This window comes from Hemitrygon akajei, chromosome 16 (genome assembly GCF_048418815.1).
Source record: "Hemitrygon akajei chromosome 16, sHemAka1.3, whole genome shotgun sequence".
NCBI classification, from domain to species: domain Eukaryota; kingdom Metazoa; phylum Chordata; class Chondrichthyes; order Myliobatiformes; family Dasyatidae; genus Hemitrygon; species Hemitrygon akajei.
In genome coordinates, this window is record NC_133139.1 from 58,649,290 (window position 1) to 58,669,014 (window position 19,725).

At 43.4% G+C, this 19,725-nt stretch overlaps 1 protein-coding gene across 3 annotated transcripts in view; it reads left to right on the forward strand.

The window, feature by feature from the left end:
* LOC140740092 (tetratricopeptide repeat protein 39A) overlaps positions 1-19,725 on the forward strand; it is a 110,417-nt gene that overhangs the window by 18,577 nt on the left and 72,115 nt on the right. For all 3 annotated transcript variants that reach the window (XM_073068969.1, XM_073068970.1, XM_073068971.1), the window contains exon 2: positions 11,089-11,193. In XM_073068969.1, coding sequence (XP_072925070.1) covers positions 11,089-11,193 — 105 coding nt within the window. The remainder of the gene's footprint in view (positions 1-11,088; positions 11,194-19,725) is intronic.

Below are 19,725 nucleotides of genomic sequence, written 5' to 3' on the forward strand. Positions count from 1 at the left end.
ACGAGAATTGTGGAACTGCGGGGTGCCTGCAGGTGAATTCCTGGGCGATCGTGGGAATACAGGTTCCGGAATTGGACAGGAGTGACCGAGCTAGGTGGGTCACATTCAAATTAAATTCCTGCAGAGATGTAGTGCACGAGAATTGTGGAATTACGGGGTGCCTGCGGGTGGATTGGAACCGAGCAAGTCCTCGACATGGGGAATAAGGGGTCTAAGAGAGAAAAGGGTAAAGGAAATCCAGGCGCCAATGATGAAAAATACCCCGGGGTACCCCCTGATAGTCCGTTGGGACGGATGTTAGAAAATTGGGATTATGGGAGGCGAAAAGGGAAGTCAAAGAAAAAATGATACAGTACTGTGAATTCTGGTCCCGCCAGCCGATCCAAGGGTCGGCTGTGTGATGGCCTAAGTTCGGGTCTAACGAGGATTGGGTACAACAAGCCCTTAATCTGTACGTGAATTCAAAACCTAACGTTAAACCCGAAGAAAGTGATTATGCCCTATGCTGGTTACCAACGACAAATAGTTATAAATTGAAAATGATAAATGAAGGGGGACAGAAAAAGAATACATGGGAGGTGCTCGACCATCTGCCGCCCCATATGTGCCCCCTACCGCTCCTCAAATCGAAGACCCTGAGACGGAGGTTGGCCAACAGCTGATTCGTGTTGAATTTGTATCGAAAGCATGGCCAGAAAAAAAACTGGAAAAACTAGAAGATTGGAATACTAAACCCTTAAGTGAACTACTTAGGGAGGCACAGAAAGTGTTTGTAAGAAGGGATGAAGAGAAGCAGAAGACTGCAAGGATAATGGTCCAGACAGTGCGACAAGTAACTGCAGAGAGAGAGACGGGGACCATGGTTGGATCGAGGTAGTAGCCAGGAGCAAGGAGGAGGGCTAAGGAAGGCTTTAAGATGTTTTCACTGCAACAAAGAAGGACACTTCAGGCGCGAGTGCCCCAGATACCGACGGGAAGTGCGCTCGTACGCTATGATGGAAGATGAAGACTAGGGAGGTCGGGGGTTCCACCCCTTGGGGATGAATTATCGGCAGGAACCCCTGGTAAATTTAAAAGTAGGTCCCCAAGGGTCAGATACAACCTTTATGGTAGATTCGGGTGCCGAAAGATCTAGCGTAATCCAGATACCTCCCGGCGCCCGAACCGGAACAAAGGTAATGGGAGTATCCGGTATTGGAGGCAAAATAATACAAGTACCTGTTATAGAAAACGTGAAAATTGAACATGAGGATAGGGTAACGGGACAGGACCTACTTTTGTTACCCTCTGCGAGATTCAACCTGCTCGGGCGGGATCTGCAAGTCAGGCTAGGCATCGGGACTGTGCCCAGGAACGGGAAGATAATGGTACAGCTGTTTGCCCTCAGGGAAGAAGACGATAGGAAAATAAGCCCGGAGGTATGGTACCAGGAAGGGAACCGGGGGGGTTTGAACGTCCCCCCTTGCAAATCTCACTATTACCTAACAGTTCGCCAGTACGGAGAAAACAGTACCCTATTTCAATGGAAGGAAGAAAAGGGCTGCAGCCGGTGATTGAAGGACTGATCGCTGACGGACTACTGGAGGAATGTATGTCACCGTATAATACCCCAATACTCCCGGTGCGAAAGCCAGATGGGACTTATCGGATGGTACAAGACCTGCGGGGCCTAAATGCAGTAGTCCAAACCCGATACCCGGTAGTGCCCAACCCTTACACACTGATGAGTAAGATCTCCCCTGACCATGAATGGTTCAGTGTAATAGATCTAAAAGATGCCTTCTGGAGTTGCCCGCTAGAAGAGAGCAGTCGTGACATGTTTGCATTCGAATGGGAAAATCCTACGACGGGGCGGAAAAGACAACTCCGGTGGACGGTCCTGCCACAGGGGTTCACCGAATCACCTAACCTATTTGGGCAGGTCTTGGAGCAAGTACTAGCAGGATTCCAATGTGCTCCAGAGAGCCAACTGCTACAGTATGTGGACGATCTATTACTATCCGGGCCAACACAGGAAGGGGTGCAGGAAGACACCATCAGACTACTGAACTTCCTGGGGAAGCAGGGGCTACGGGTCTCAAAGAAAAAGTTACAATTTGTAGAAAAGGAAGTAAGGTATCTGGGACACCGGGTCAGTAAAGGACAGCGATGCATTACCCCAGAAAGGATAGCTGGAATAACGGGAATGTCACTACCACGTACCAAGAAGGAGATACGCACCAGTTAATTTGCGATGCACTTGATATCGAATGGAAGTACCATACCCCGTGGCATCCCCAGAGTTTGGGAAGAGTAGAACGAATGAACAGCACCCTAAAGGCACAACTGACCAAGTTGATGTTAGAAACCAAACTACCATGGACTAAGTGTCTCCCTATTGCCCTTTTAAGAATACGAACAGCGCCCCGCAAGGACATAGGAATATCCCCATATGAGATGTTGTTCGGACTCCCGTATTGGAATAAGGTGGAAGGGTACCCCACGCTACAAGGGGGTGATATCTTTGTAAGGGACTATTTACTGGCACTGTCCCGTTCCTTTGCAGAACTGCGGAAAAAGGGTCTCTTGGCCCAGACTCCGCTGCTCGATTTTGCTTTACATCAGATCGTGCCTGGAGATTGGGTTCTGGTAAGGACTTGGAAGCCGGAGAAGTTACAGCCACAGTGGGAAGGCCCTTTTCAGGTCCTGCTAACAACAGAGGCGGCTGTACGGACAAAAGAAAAAGGGTGGACACACGCATCCAGGGTAAAAGGACCAGTGAAGCCCGAAAGCTGCACTGAGTGGACCTGTGTTCCCGGTGAAGAACCGATGGTGGTGAGGCTAAAAAGGCAGCAAAAATGAACTCTATGTGGACTGTAACATTATTGACTGTAATATATTTGATTCTATATGTCGGAGAAATTGAAGGGAAATGTGACAAGTGCAGAACCGTGGTACGAGTGGGGCAGAGGGTGTTCCCAGGATCATTTGTGTCCCACTCGCATGTGAATGATCGATGCTATGATCTAAGCAAGAGAGAAACATGTTGGGAGAATAGTAAACCTTATTACCAAGTCTATAATAAAGGATACATGGGACAGGGGGGGACCATGAGAAGTCTCAGCTGTCCCAGGAAAGACCGGAGTTCTTCCTCCTGCATCAGGAGGGTGACCGGAAGCTGGGAATTAAGCTGTTTGATTCATTAAGGAGAGAAACACAGGAGATAAAGGTGGGCGAGTGGGGTGATGAGTGGCCACCGGCTCGCATCATTGAATACTATGGGCCAGCGACCTGGGCCCAGGATGGGTCGTGGGGGTATCGCACTCGTGTCTACATGTTAAACCGAATTATTAGACTGCAGGCGGTGGTGGAAGTGATAACCAATCAAACGGCACTGGCATTGGAGCTGTTGGCAAAACAGCAGAGTCAGATGCGAACAGCAATATACCAGAACAGGCTGGCTGTGGATTACCTATTGGCCTCTGAAGGCGGGGTATGTGGGAAGTTCAATCTTACAAACTGTTGCCTTAAGATAGACGACAGTGGAAAGGCCGTGTTAAAAATATCCGACAAAATTCGGAAACTGGCCCACGTGCCAGTACAAACCTGGAGATCCCTGGGGAACATGAGTTGGCTAGACGGGCTACTGGGAGGTAGTTGGTGGCGCACCGCTCTCCTAGTAGCAGGCGGGGGTCTAATGATTCTCTTACTTTTGCCGTGTTTGATTCCTTGTATACGAACACTGATCAGGCGCAGTATATTCCAGCTCCAGGCAGTAGCGATACCCCATCATGGGACAAACGAGCTAAAACTTATGCTATTAAAGAAAAAGGGTGGTGGGCCCCCTGGGAGTGAGAGAAATGCTAGCTGAAACGCACATCTTAAAAAGAAAAAGGGTGGTATTGTAAGATTCAAAATTAAGATGTGCGTTTCTGACAGGTCCGGGTTAAAGTCAAAGGACAAATGTGATTTAATTATGTCTGGGTTAAAGTCTGTAAACAAGTGTGATCTAATTATGAATGCAGAAGCCTTGACAAAATTAACTGTTTGTGGAATCATTGAAGTCCTGAGATATGGACTATTGTTTTACAGAAACGTGTAAAAAAACAACCCCAAATATGGAATGGGAAAACACTGTGTACCTCCCGAGTCAGGGAGGGGAGGGGTAAGGAAGAAGGATAAAACCTGCTGCCCTGTAAGGTTCAGGGTTCCCTTCTCTGAAGGGGCCCAGCTCTGCAGAACTGTTAATAAGCTTTGTTTCCTTGAATTTGTCTTGAAGCCATTATTCGGGAGCGTGGCTCGTTTCTGACAATATTAAAACAGTTTTGCACAAGTCTAATTCTGAATCTATGCAGCTGAGGAAGTAAGTTATCCAAGCGTTTTGAGCTGATGGCTTGTGGTTTGTTTCGAGTAGGAATTTATTGCCAGTCAAGTAGCAGTGAAGTGTTCACAAGCCTATAAAAGAGCCGGCATCTCCTTTTCGATTTGGGTGTAACGCTGTTCAATGGGGTGCTCCTGCTGCATATGTCACTGGTTTCCGTACACCACTGCTGTTTTGCATGAACACTGCCCTGAGGCTAAAGGAAGAGGCCTGGCCAGTTCTCAGCTCATGTCACATGGTGATACAATTAGCAAACTATTATAGACAGTTTAGATTGATAAGTTTCTGGATGTTTTTCATAGATATGTGTGAACAAGAACAGCCTTATTGTAAATTCCTTCTTGCTGAGGATCTCACTTGGTTTGTAGCAGCATTTTGTTGAAGATCAATCACATCTGACACCATGTTGTGTTTGACAATGCAGACCACATCAGGATATTCAACTCAACTTTATTGATAACTCTGCTTGTACTGCATGTGAACTCCTCTCGTGGGCGTGGCTAACTGAGTGGCATAGGAATAACTTATTAACTACCACTACATGTGATAAAATATTGCCTGTGATCTTACTGAGTGGCGCATTATGCTGGAGTGGATCAGAGGGCAGAGTGACCTCCTGTTTTCAATCTCTTGAAAAGCAACAACTGGACAAAGCAGCGGTTGCTGTTGGCCCTGTGAACGATCAGCTGACTCATCACAGCTGTGGGTGTTAGAGTGTCCGTCCCTAGTTAAAGCTTCACAAAGCAAGTGAACGTGAAGACATTGGCAGGTCTTTTTCTTTTAACCAACTCTCAGAAAGGGAAATTCCATTCAGCCAGTTCGACAACACCAACGTAACAATGGAGGAGTTCACACACTAAATTCATTAAAAAGATTTCCCCACCAATATTCAATTAGCTTTTCAGGGTACATTTAATGGCAGGAGACAAATACATAATGTTACTTTGAACACAGAATCTTCTAGATGTGTGGCTCGGTGGATCTTCTCTCACATCTGGCCTCTGCCCTGACCTTGCGTCAGTGTTGTAGAGCATAGATACAGGTCATTTGGCCTAAATGTCCATGCTGGCCTTTTTGCCAATCTACAGTAATTCCATTTCTTGCATTAGATCCACATTCATTTATGCCTTTTCTATTTAAGTGTCCCACTTAATGTCCTTGAAACTAAGTCATTATATTTGACTCCAGCTCCTCCAGATGTCAATAACAGATGGTGGAAAAAGGTGCCCTTTTAAAACACTTTCTCTCACTTAAACCCATGCCCTCTTGTTGGTGGAACCTCTACATTGAGAAAAGATTCTACCTACCTTTACTAATGCCCCTCAGTATTATACAGATTATGTCAGTCTCCTTCATTCCAGGGAAAACAAGCACTGCATATAAAATCTCCCTCCTTAATGAATGTCGTTTAATCCAGGCAAAATGCTAGTGAATGTCCTCTGCATGGTCTCCAACACAATCAGAACCTTCTGCTACAACTGTAAACAATACTCTAAATGGGAACTAACCACCATCCAGGCCATGCTGTCCAATGGACAGCAGGCATTAGGCATGAGGTAAGATGCTTTGAGTCCCACATCACCAAGTTCAGGACCAGTTATCCTTCAACCATCCAGCTCCTGAACTGGTGTTAGTATCTTCACTGACCATTACTCTGAACTGATTCTACAACCTACAGCTCATTTTCAAAGACTCTTTACAATTCATTCTCAGTATTATTTTTATTTCTACAGTTTTTTCTTTTGAACATTGGTTGTTTATCAGTCTTTGTTTATGTATAGTCTTTTTGTAAATTCTATTGTCTGCTTTTGTATAGTTGTTTAGTAAAATTCTATTGGATTTTCCCTTCTAAATGCCTGCAAGAAGTTGAATCTCAAAGTAGATGTAATAGCATATTTACACTTCGATAAATTTACGTTGAACTTTGTAAAGTTGTCTGATCTGGGTTTGGTGTTGTGTGTCACTACTGACTGCTACCATGTTTAGTATCTGCCTGATGTGTGCTTCATTCTCCATGGTTCACCAACTCATGGTGGTAGGTCTTTGGCATTTCCCTTTGGAGTTGTGTTGCTTACAGGATCCTTTACTTGAGTTTATCCTCTGCCTCCTGTCACAACCAGGCTGGACAGCCCCATGATCCCAGATGAATAAATCCTTCAATTTTCAAGTCCACAATCATCTGCTAACCATGTTAAAGTGATGGTGGATCACCTTGCAACAATTTGAAAAGAGAGAACCAATAAGGAATGACTGTTCTTTACTGGGAGGTTGCAGAGTGCAGGTGTTTCTTCTGAGTGAGTTATTTATGTCTAAGACCACCCTGCTTCTGTAGTTTATGCCTCAACTAGTGAAATATCCCCTTGCTGCCTTAACCATCTTGTCTCCTTGCTGACTTTGGATGGATGAGTTTGTAGGAAGAGGAGATAATTTGGGAAGATCTTCCAGGAGTGGTAGAATGCTCATTTTGCTCCAGATGGGAGAAGATTGGGAGAGACGAGAGTTTAGCAGATGACCGTGGTCTTGCAGATTGATGATTCACTTATGAGATCAGACTGTCCAGTTATGAGGGTAAGCTCATGGAAAAGATCCCATGGATGACATAAATCCAATGAAAAGTGCATTTAGACTCTATTCATTTTTAAAAATATGTATTTCCTATTGTAATTTACAGTAGTTTTTAATGTCATTCACTGTACTGCATTTCATGATGTACATTAGTGATATTAAACCTGATTCTGATCGTTCAATGAATTGGAAAAAAAAGTGGGTATCTGGAGAGTGATACAGTATGGGTAAGCTATGGGCATTTCTTGTGGAAAAAATCAGTTTATGGACAGTTCTCAGGAACAGAACACTCTGTAAACCAAGGACTGTCTGTATTATTTTTACCAGATCTGAGATAATGCAATCCCAGGATTTATAAGACTATAAGAAATAAGAGGAGAACCAAGCAATTTGGGCCATTGAGTCTGCTCCACCACTCCGGTTTCTTTCCACATCCCAAAGTCATACAGGCTAGTAAGTTAATTGGCCACCCAGGTGTAATAGGGCAGTGCTGGCCGGAAGGGACTTTTACCAGGCTGCATCTCTAAATAAAAATAAATAAATAAACAAATCTATAAACTGGCTTCCATAAGACATTGGGGCAAATTAGACCTTTTGGCCCATAAAGCGTGCTCTGCCATTCCACCATGGGTGATTATTTTCCTTCTGAACCCTGTTCTCCTGCCTTCACCCTGTAAGCCTCTCATGCCCTGACTAATCAAGAACCTAATATTCTCTGCTTTAAATATACCCAATGACTTGAGTTCCACAGCCATCTATAGCAATGAATTCCACAGATTCATCACCCTTTGGCTAAAGAAATTCCTCCTCATCTCTGTTCTAAAGCTCAAAGAAAATATACTATCGAAGTCCATGCCTATCACCACACACCTACAACTCTGAGATTCATTTTCTTGCAGGCAATCACAGTACAGTAAATACAAGGAACACTGTAGAATCAACAACAAAAAAACCCCAACTAACTGCAAATACAAAAAGAAAGAAAAGAAGAAATAAAACAAAAAAAACCAATAAATATCGAGAACATGAGATGAAGAGTCCTTGAAGGTGAGTCTATAGGTTGGTGAAGTATTTCAGTGATGGGGCAACTTAAGTTATCCCCTCTGTTTCAAGCTCCTGCTGGATGAGGGACAATAACTGTTCCTGAACCTGGTGTGGGTCCTGAGGCTCCTGTATCATCTTCCAAATGGCAGCAGGAAGAAGAGAGCATGGCTTGGATAATGTGTGTTTTTATCTGGACAGCATTCCATGTTGCTGTGCTCAGTGATGGGGAGGACTTTACCTGTGAAGGAATGGACCGTATCCACTACTTCTTGTTTGCTTTTCTGTTCAAGCATTACTGTTTCCATACCAGACCGTGATGCATGCAGTCAATATACAGATTTCCACCGCTATTCGAAGGTAGAGCGTTCCTATGAAATGGTATCGTAAAGTGAGGAAGCAATTACCATTTATTTATATGGGAAAAATTTGTGAGTGTTCGCAGACCCAAAAAATAACCTACCAAATCATGCCAAATAACACATAAAACCTAAAATAACAGTAACATATAGTAAAAGCAGGAATTATCTGATAAATACACAGCCTACATAATGTAGGAATACTTTTCTACAATTATTGCAGCACTGTCCACCGCAGTGAAAATCTCACGCAAGTGCTCCTGGCAGAAACACACGGCGCAAGTGCTCCCGGCAGAAACACACGGCGCAAGTGCTCCCGGCAGAAACACACGGCGCAAAGTGCTCCCGGCAGAAACACACGGCGCAAGTGCTCCGGGCAGAAACACACGGCGCAAGTGCTCCCGGCAGAAACACACGGCGCAAGTGCTCCCGGCAGAAACACACGGCGCAAGTGCTCCGGGCAGAAACACACGGCGCAAGTGCTCCCGGCAGAAGCATTCTTTCCAGTAACCTTTAAGCTATGAAGGTACCGAATAACATATAAAAATGCACAGCCTGTATAAAGTAGAAATAACGTACGCCCAGCGTAGTTTCACTTACCGGAATCGGGAAGACAGTGAGGACACTGACGATGATGTGTTTGGCTGAGTCATCGGAGGTTGGGATGGTGGGAGGTAGAGGACTGGGGTGTCATCTCATCGTCATCTGTTTCCATCAGGGCAGGCAGGTCACCTTCTTCTATGTCTGCCTGCCTCAATGTCGAAGGTTGAGTTTCGTCGTCTGCTGTGGCTGATGTGGAAGGCTTGAAAAGCGACAGTATGCTTGACTGTTTAGCCTCGCGCATTTTTCTATCATACAGTTCTTTGTAAGCACTCAAACCATCCTGCAAACCTGCCCTAAACCTACGTACCCAATTAAAGTCATACTCTTCTGCAATCATTGCAGCGTTGTCAATTGCAACGAAAATCTCACGCAATTGCTTCCCATTCAGTTCTTGGATGTCTTCACTTTCGGGCCATTTGCTACTGCGTTCGGCTGCGATTGTTATCCTACCTCTTCATCAGCTCTTCATCTCTCAGTTCTTGGTCATGGGATGCCAAAACCTCTTCAACATCATCTTTGTCAGCTTCCACAAACCCAGCCTCCTTAGCCAAACTCACTATGTCCTTATTTCGTTCATCACGATCGAAACGCTTAATTATGTCTAGTTTTATGCTAAGTGTAACACCCTTGTGCGCTCTTTTAGGCTTTTCCAATACCTTAGAGCTCATCTTGCTAACGGATGCACAAAATAAATCGACATAAAGCACAGATACTCATGGGCATGTGTTTAAGCAATGCCGGCTAGAATGCAGTTCCGGGGGAGGAGCCTGGCTGCTCGGGGCGCGCGCTGCCTTTTTTCATGACAGTGAAAACATCTTCTGTTAGCGAAAACAGGTAACGAATGTAGGTCTTTAGTAACAGCGAGTTGACGTAAAGCAAACGTTTGAAAAATGGGGGACACTTGTACACTTATAGAAATTTGTCAAAGTTTTAGATGACATGCTGAATCTTCGCAACTGCCTATGAAAGTAGAGCTGTTGCTATACACAAAATGATGGAGGAACTCAGCAGGCTGGTAGCTTCTATGGAAAAGAGTACAGTCGACGTTTTGGGCTGAAACAGTTTGGCAGGACTGGAGAAAAAAAACTGAGAAGTAGATTTAAAAGGTGCGGGGATGGAAGAGAGAACCAGCAGGTGACAGGTGAAACTTGGAGTGGAGGGATAAAGTAAAGAGCTGGGGAGTTGATTGGTGAAAGAGACAGAAGCTATAGAAGAAAGAAAAGGTAGGTGAAGCACCCAAGGGAGGCAATGGGTCGGCAAGAAGACAAAGTGAGAAAGGGATAAGTGGATGGAAAATGATGAAGGAGGGGTAGGGGGGCATTACTGGAAGTTTGAGAAATCAATGTTCATGCCATCAGGTTGGAGGCTACCCAAACTATATAATGTGTTGTTCCTCCAACCTCATCAGGACTGGAGGAGGCCATGGATGAATATCTTGGAATGGGAAGTGGAATTAAAATGGGTGGCCACTGGGAGATCCTGCTTGTTATGGTGGACTGTTTAGGGCCCTAAATGGTAATGAGGGAGGAGGTGTAGGGGCAGGTGTGGCACTTGTTCCGCTTGCAAGGATAAATACCAGGAGAGCGATCAGTGGGGAGGGACGAATGGATGAGGGAGTTGCGCAGGGAGCGATTTTCTCTTGTTTGAGAGGTGCTGCCATGTTTTTTTCATAATGGCATTTACCCAGGACCGATCGTCTGAAATAATACTAAAGAATTTAAAGATTGTGACCCTGTGCACTTCTGATCCCCGGATGAATACTGGTTCATGGTGGATTCCTCCTCCTGAAGTCGATAATCATCTCCTTGTCTTGCTGAGTGAGAGACATCCTTGTATCCTGAGGCTCTACCCTCTGGTTATGGACTTTTCCCTCACTCCCTCCACACCCTATATTGTCAAAGTCTGTGGGCCTGTAGTTTTAAAGGACTTTCATTGCAGCAGGGAATGTTAGGGAAGCCATGCCTCCATAACTGGTGTTGATTTTCTCTTGCCACATGCTAATGTAGAGTAAAATCTATTTTGGAGGTTGTTGAGTTCATGTGTATGTGCTGTTATGCAGGGTGTCACATGGGTATAATTGATTGCCGTGGGCTTGTTCGGCCAGAACTGTGCTGCATCTCTAAATTTAAAAAAAAGTTAAGTAAAATGTTTTTCCTTTAGTTCCCCAGGTGTAGACTTGAAGACCTGCCTGGATGAATGCATGTCTGCTATGGACATGTTCCTCAACAACCAATTCAATGAGAGCTTGGAGAGTCTGAAACCAAGGTAGGAATTTCCAGAGTTGTAACCAATGGTGTGATCTTTACTCCCAAGCCAGTAACTTAATAAAATGCAGCAGAGGTTGATGGTTAGGGGTTCTGGTTTTTGGATGTTCAGATGGTATTGGGGATCCTTGATTCTCTTTAATGGTGATCTTGTGGTTGGTCTGCTGGACTAAAGATCAGGAGGTCTGATCTAATCATCAGGAGACAGGTTTTAATCTCTCTCATCCACCTAGTTCCAAATAGCACGTGGAATGAAGGGCAGGTGAGTGTAACATGTAATCTTAAGTTCACATGCCCAGAGTTCGAGGATCTGCTATCCAGGGGTAGATATTGACCATTGAAGCCTGTAGGTCAATCAGAAGTCCAGAAGTTGAAGCCCTATGGCTGAAACCTGGAGGCCTGGAGATCTCTCCTGGAGTTGGAGGGTTGTCCATATGGATGGGTTGGAGGGTAGCAAAGGAGCTTGTTTTGTATTTGTTGTTTTGTCGCTTTTTGTCTTCTGTTTTTTTGTGTTCTATGTTATTCACCCATTGTGGGTATGCTGTGTTGGTGCTGGAATATTGTGGTGATACTTGGTGCTTGATACTGGCACATTGCACAGTGTTTTGGTTTTTAATGTACTTTGTGGTGGGGAGGGCTTTGCCTGTGATGGACTGGCTGTATCCATCACTTTTCTCTCTCAGGGCCAGCCAGTTAGGATACTCTCCATTGTTGATCTCTACATGTTTGTCAAAGTTTTAGGCAACATGATGAATCTGCAAACTTCTAAGAAAGTAGAGGTGCTCTCGAGCCTTTTTTTGTGATGGCACTTGCGTGTTGGTCCAGAACAGATCTACATAAGACACCAACTGATACCGAAATGAGACTGAATTTATGCAGAAGACCGTAAGACATAGGAGCTGAGTTAGACCAATCAGCCCATCGAGTCTGCTCGCTATTCCATCGTGGCTGATGTATTATCCCTTTCAACCTCATTCTCCTGCCTTCTCCCTGAGACCTTTGATACCCTTTCTAACCAAGAACCTATCAACCTCCACTCTAAGTACACTCAATGACTTGGCTTCCACAAGTCTGTGGCAATGAATTACACATATTCACCACCCTCTGGCTAAAGAAATTCCTTCTCATTTCTATTCTGAAGGGAAGTCCTTGTATTCTAAGGCTGTGCATTCTGGTCCTGTATTCTCCCACTGTTGGGAGCATCCTCTCCACGTCCACTCTATCAAGCCTTTTGAATATTCAGTAGGTTTCAGTGAGATTCCCCTCCCCCATTCTTGTAGTATTGGTTTCCTCCTTATCCAGACTGGGTTAGGTAGTGAGATTGATGGGCTATAGGATTTCATGCTGGACTATTGATCCAGCGACTGCGAAATGAGTAAGTAATTGTGAAGTGAAGAAGGCTGATTCTATCAGTGGTAACCTTGGCAACTGTGATTTTGTTAAAACCATTTGTTTCAGTCATGTTCTACTACATGTGACTCCAGAATTGCCGATTTGGCAACACCTAACTGGCTGTTGAGATAGACAAGCAAAGGTCACTCCCTTTGGGGTCAATTAGGAATGTTGAATTTATCAGGAGTTATCCTTGCCTCCCCACCCCACAGAGTGAGCTGGCCAAACTTAGCCACTGGCTATGAGGCAACCCTGGTCCTTCAAAGCTCAAAATAAATTTATGATCAAGGTACGTATATGTTATGAGATTAATTTTCTTGCAGACATTCACAGTAGAACAAAGAAATACAATAGAATCAATGAGAAGCTCCACACAAGCATTGACAGATTTTCTCAACTTTGTTGGACTGACAATCAACGTGCAAAAGACAAACTGCTCATTTACAAATAATAATAATAAATAAGTAAATAAATAAGACTGAGTACATGAGTTGTAGAGTGCTTGACAGTGAGTCCATAGGTTGTGTTCAGTGATGTGTTCAGTGTTGAGGTAAGTGAAGCTATCCACGATGGTTCAAGAGCCTCGTGCACAAAATACTGGAGGAACTCAGCAGGTTGGGCAGCATCTACAGAGGGGAATAAATAGTTGACGTTTGAGGCTGAGACCCTTCATTAGGAGCCTGAGGGTTGGTTCCCCAACCTGCTGGTGTTGATTTATGGCGTGATGTTTACACAAGGACCCAGTTGTTTCTGTGATGGACAGTTTCAGTAGGTAGTCTTACTGCTGGAAAGAATTGTGGAGAGGATGGGGGTATGAGGTGGAAATGGTGGCATCCATTCCTCCCCACCAACGTCTAGAAAGTTGCAGGTGTCCTCAGCAGCTGCCATGGCTGATGGGTCACAATCTGCTGACGTGTTCTTGTGTTTGCTCAGAAGCTGGTTTCACTGCCTTCAGCAAATGAGCCCTTGCTGACTAATGCCTTGCATGTCAACAGTGGCTGTGTATTATCCTTGTCGCATGGATTTGAATCTTATCTCTGCCTCTCTAATACAATACCGCTGGGGTTAGAAATTAACAGAATCAGAAACCAGCAGTTTATGATGTGGCTCTGGGAGTTGAGCACTAAGGCCAAGTTGTTGTTGAATCTTCAGCAATAAGACGGTGTAGAGTGTGAAACTGATTTAATGGTAATACAAAGAAAATGCCTCCTTCCGGTGGGAGAGGGTGGGAAAACAGGGGCAATCCTAAAGAGTTCAAACTCTTTTCAGAACTAAAATATTTTCAATCTCCCCCACCCCCTATTGTAGCCCCCATCCCCACCAGGTGTCCCAAATAGCTTTGCAATCAGCGAAGTGGTTGCTTTTGTAAAAACTGCCAGTCTTTCACAGCAGCCTTCCACAGTGATGATGGGAACATTGGATTTGGGGTGGTTGATAGTGGGGTCCAGAAGAGATTACGAGAATAAATCCAAGGGTTAATGTATGAGAAGTGTTTGATGGTTCTGGGCCTGTACTCACTGGAGTTTGGAAGAATGGGGTGGGGGGTGGTGGTGGGTTCTCATTGAAATCTATCTAATATTGGAAAACCTAAATAGAGGGAATGTAGAGAGGATATTTTCTAGGACCAGAGGGCACATTCTCAGAATACAAGGACAATCCTTTAGAACAGAGGTCAGGAGGAATTTCTTTAATGAATCGGTGTAATTCATTGCCACGGATAGTTGTGGAGGCCAGGTCATTAGGTGGAGGTTGATAGGTTTTTGATTAGTAAGGGTGTCAAAGGTTATGTATGGAGAGAAGGCAGGAGAATGGGGTTGAGGGAGATAATGTCTTGTTGGATTTGTGGAGTAGACTCTATTGGACGATGGTCCTAACTTTGCTCCAATATCTTATGGTTTTATAGTTTAGTATTGGGCAAGACACTGTGGAGATCATCCCTGAGACCAAAGACAAGGGGCTGTTTGTATTGTGGTGGGGTTGGCAGGGTTATCATACCCATCTGCAGTCTCCCTGTTTGGCCTCACAGCTTTATCACATTTTACTTGTTATTTTAATCAAAGATATTCACTGTTGCTCCCAGACAGGGTGAAAGTTTCCTGCAGTAACTTTCGTGAACCAACCCATGAATGCTACCTCACTGTTTTTGGTTTCTTTTTACACTACTTACTTAATTTAATTTTTAATATATATTTCTTATTGTTCATGTAATCACTGTACTACTACTGAAAAACAATGAATTTCACAGCCCATGTTTTAAAAAAGGCATAGGAACAGAATTAAGCCATTCAGCTCTGAGATTTCATCATGGCTGATCTATTTTCCTTCTCAATCCCATCTCTTGCCTTCTCCCAGTAACCTTTCAATTCCTGACTAATCAAGAACTTATCAACTTCCACCCAATAACCTGGCCTCCACATTTGCATGTGACAATAAATTCTGCACATTCACCAGTCTGGCTAAAGAAATTCCTTCTCATCTCTGTTCTCACCTCTGTTTCTGAGGCTGTGCCATCTGGTCCTAGACTCCTCCATTATAGGAAACATCTCCGCATCCACTCTATCTAGGCCTTTCAACATTTGACAGATTTCAATAAGATTTCCCCTTGTCCTTCTAAATTCCAGTGAGTGAAGGCCCAGAGCAATCAAATGCATATAACCCTTTCATTCCCAGAATCATTCTTGTGAACCTTTTACTATTGTCAGCACATCCTTTATTGGATAAAGGGACCAAAATTGCTCACACTTCTCCAGAGCGAGGCCTAACCAGTGTCTTATAAAGCCAACAACTCACCCTGCAAGTTAATTTTTAGGGAATCCAGCACAAAGACTCCCAAGTCCCTTTGCGCCTCTGATTTTTGAATTACCTGCTCGTTTAGAAAATAGTCTACGCCTCTGTTCCTTCCACTACATTGCACGACCGTAGACTTCCTGACACTATATTCCATCTGCCATTGCTTTGCCCATTCTCCTAATCTGTCTAAGTCCTTCTGCAGACCCCGGCTACCTCAACGCTACCTACCCCTTCCTTTGTCACAACTGAGCTTCCATAATGATGATCAATCAGCTGATTGATAGGTAGATAAAGGACAAGCATTTGGAGGACACACCACAAATGAACAGTGCATTGATGATATCTCTGCATATGGTGTTGAAACGTTTACAAATGGATTGCCAAGGTTGAAGAACAACACAAACCAACCGTCAACCACCCGAACTACATATTTTCCAGGTTATTTCCAGAGGCCTGGATACAACTCCCATCAGGGTCTTTCTATGCTTGCAATTTCTTAACTCTACCAACAAGGATTCTACGTCTTTTGATTCTATGTCACCTACAGGTTCCCCCCCCCCCAATCTGAAGGTAGAGCGTTCCTATGAAACAGTTTGTAAACTGAAATGTTGTAAAGCGAAGAAGCAATTACCATTAATATATATGGGAAAATCTTTTGAGCATTCCCAGACCCAAAAAATAACCTACCAAATCAAAGCAAATATCACGTAAAACCTAAAATAACACTAACATATAGTAAAAGCGGGAATGATATAATAAATTTACACCCTATATAAAGTAGAAATATTGTAGGTACGGTGTAGTTTCACTTATCAACTCGGGAAGGCAGCGAACCAAAATCAATTTGGAGAAATAAAATCTGCACGTACACGCATGCGCAAACAACTGCCCGCACAAGGCTCCATGGTCATCGTAGTCTTTCTCGAAGTAAACACACATATAAAGTGGGCGTCTTTTTCTTTTGTAAAAGCGAAAATCCTCTTTGGTTAACGAAAACAGGTACTAATGTAGGTCTTTTATAACAGTGATTTGTCGTAAATCGAATGTTTGAAAAGCGGGGGCCACCTGTATTTCTAAGGATTTGTCAGTGATGTTGCACTTGCTTCTTGTTCTGATTTGTCCAAATGTCTTTTAAATGCAGTTGTACCCACCTCTTCCATTCTGATGACAGTTTGATCCATGACCTACTACTGCTTTTGTGAACAGGGTTCCCTTCAGGTCCTCTTCAACTCTTCCCCTCTCACCTTAAACCTATGCCCTTCAGTTTTAGACTCCCTTACCCTGGGAAAAAGACCGTACTGATTTAAGTTCAAAGTAGTGTTTAAGTGGTGGTTGCTGGGTCACAAGGGCCTGTTCTGCACTGTATCTCTAAATAAAATAAAGTAAGTTATTATCAAAGTTCATATCTGTCACCATACGCCACCCTGAGATACATTTTCTTGCAAGCATTCACAGTAGAGCAAAGAAGTACAATAGAATCATTGCAAAGACAATCAAAGTGCAAAATAAGAAAATCTGTGCAAATAAAAATAAATACATAATACTGAGAGCATGAGTTGTAGAGTCCTTGAAAGTGAGTCCATAGTTTGTGGCATTATTTCAGTGTTGAGGTGAGTAAAGGGTCAGACGCCTGATCTTTGAAGGGTAATAAGTGTTCCCGAACCTGGTGGTGTAGGACCTAAGGGTCCAGTACCTCCTAACTGATGGTAGCAGCAAGAAGAGCGCATGGCCTGGATGATGTGGGTCCTTGATGATGGTGTGCTGCTTGATTGTGATTGTGATTGTGCTCCTTGTAGGTGTGTTCAGTGTGGGAAGGGCTTTTCCTGTGATGGACTGGGCTGTATCCACCCCTAAAAGATCATCTTTCAGATTCCTACACTCCAGGGGAAACATAAAGCTCCAACTTATCCAGTCTTTACTACTCAAGGCCTCCAGTGATGGTAGTAACTGTTGTACTCAATGTTCTGATCAGTGAGTTTGGCAAGGTTGTCTTCTTTCTTCAGTACCCTGGCTGCCAGGCTCAGCTACCACAAGCATATTGGTCAGAGCACTTGCAAGAACTGTTACCAGAAATAAACAGTACGAAGGACAGATAATAAGGTAGAGTTCATGGAGTGTTTGGAGATCTAATAATGGAGAGTTATGTTGGTTGTTAACGCAAATTGCATATTTCATAGTATGTTTCAATATGCATGTGTTAAATTAAAAAAAAGAATCTGAAGTAGCTGTCCTTAAACTTGGTGATGTGGGCCTTCAGGCTTTTTGTATCTCCTTACACGATGGTAATAGTGAAGAAATGACATGGCCGAGATGGTGTTGATCTTTGATGATGAATGTTGCCTTCCTGTAGGTACGAATGATGGTAGGGAGGCATGGGTAGGGATGGGTTTTGAACCCATTAATCTGACACGGTTGATTACTGGCACTGAAAGCAGATTTGCTGGTGGGACAGAAGGAAAGGTGAAGGTTGGTGCTGCCATGATATTTGTACATGACTCTGACACTGTAAAAAAATCTTGTAGCCAGGACAAATTGATTGGTTACTCCTGATCTTGCACCTATTGTCTACCTACAATGTAGCTGTTACACATTAATTTGTATTCTGTTATGTTCTACCTTCTAGTGGTGGTACAGTAGCGACTAGCACAATGTTATTACAGTCTCAGTGACCCAAGTTCAATTTCTGCTGGGTTCAAATCCAAAGGAGTTTCTACTTTCTACCCATGGCTGTGTGGGTTTCCTCTGGGTGTTCCCATTTCCTCCCACATTCCAAAAGCATACGGGTTAGGGTTAGTGATGCCAAAAGCGTGGTGACACTTGTAGGCTGCCCAACACAATTCTTGCTGATTTGATTTGATGCAAATGATGCATTTCACTGTATGTTTTGATGTACATGTGATAAAGCTGATCATTATCTTTCTTTATATCAATGCGCTCTGTAATGATTTGATCTGTATGAACAGTATGCAAGACAACCTTTTCATTGTATCTTGGTACGTGTGACAATAACAAACCAATTCCTATTCTGAAATAGGAAACTGTGTGATTTGTTGGAAGCTGATAAGAATATAAGACTTAGGAACAGAATTAGGCTATTCAGCCATCAAATTCACTCCATGTAAAGACACATTCCTCAGCGAGGCTGACTTTAAACTGATCTGCTGAAAGGTGGAAGTGTGCCCTCAACCATTTGATACCTTCCTGTTGGTTGGTGATTCTCAGTATCCAGACTGATGCTGAGATAAAGATGAATAATAGTGATGTTCCTAGAAAGGTAGGCACAGAGTAGGTAATTTACACAGGACATCTGACAAGGATCCATCAAACTTAATCCACTATCTGGTCAGCACAACATCATGGGCCAAAGGGCCTTTGCTGTGCTGTACTGTTCTGTGTTGTATATTCTTGGACCACAGATTAACAGGATGTCAGGTACCCTCCAGTAACCTTTAACGCTAATTTTCACCTTCCTCCCATAGTTACACTGCATTGTAAATGTGCTTGCTGGTGATGCTCTATTGCTTCTACCAAATACCTTGAGTAGTCTCAATCTGAAATGCCATCTGTCCCTTTCCCTCCATGGATGGTGTCTGGTCCATTGAGCTCCTCTAGTTTCTTGTGTGTTACTTTTAATCTGGCTCCATCAGTCCATGTTGCTGCAATAGTTCAGAGCCACACAGATTTGATCTCCAGGGATGTACTTTCAAACATTAGCTTTAGGTTGGGTCATTTGGAGAGAGATGGATTGTGGTAAACCTCTTCTTGTAGTGACTGAAACCACTCTACCCTGAGTAACTGTACACTGCAAATAAGATACTCCAAAGCTGAAAAAAAGATAAAATACCACAGACTGGTGGGATCATATATACATAAATCTCACCACAACTGCAGTAAGAAATGTTTTTAATATCTTTCTTGTCCCTTTGGGGCTCAGAGTGAGTATTCCTTCCAGGCACTAAGTGAGGTCTTTGTTTTCATGGAGACATTAGTTTGCCTTGGGTAATTCTGTTGCTACACCCTGTGCACTTCACTATTGTATGACTGGGATGTTCGTGCTTCCTAAGCCAATGGATCCTGGTTTTTACATTCTACTGACTCCACAAATTTGTATTACTTGCTGTAATTTACAGTATATTTCATATATTGAACTATACTGCCACAAAACAACAAATTTTACAACATATGTCAGTGAAAATAAACCTGATTCTGATTCACAGTTCAAACTAAATTTATTATCAAAGTACAGTACTGTGTCCAAGTTTTAGGCATAAGTAAATATTCTGTAAAGCAAAGATGCTTTCAAAAATGATGAAATGAAATATTTCTAAATATATAAATTATTATATAGTAA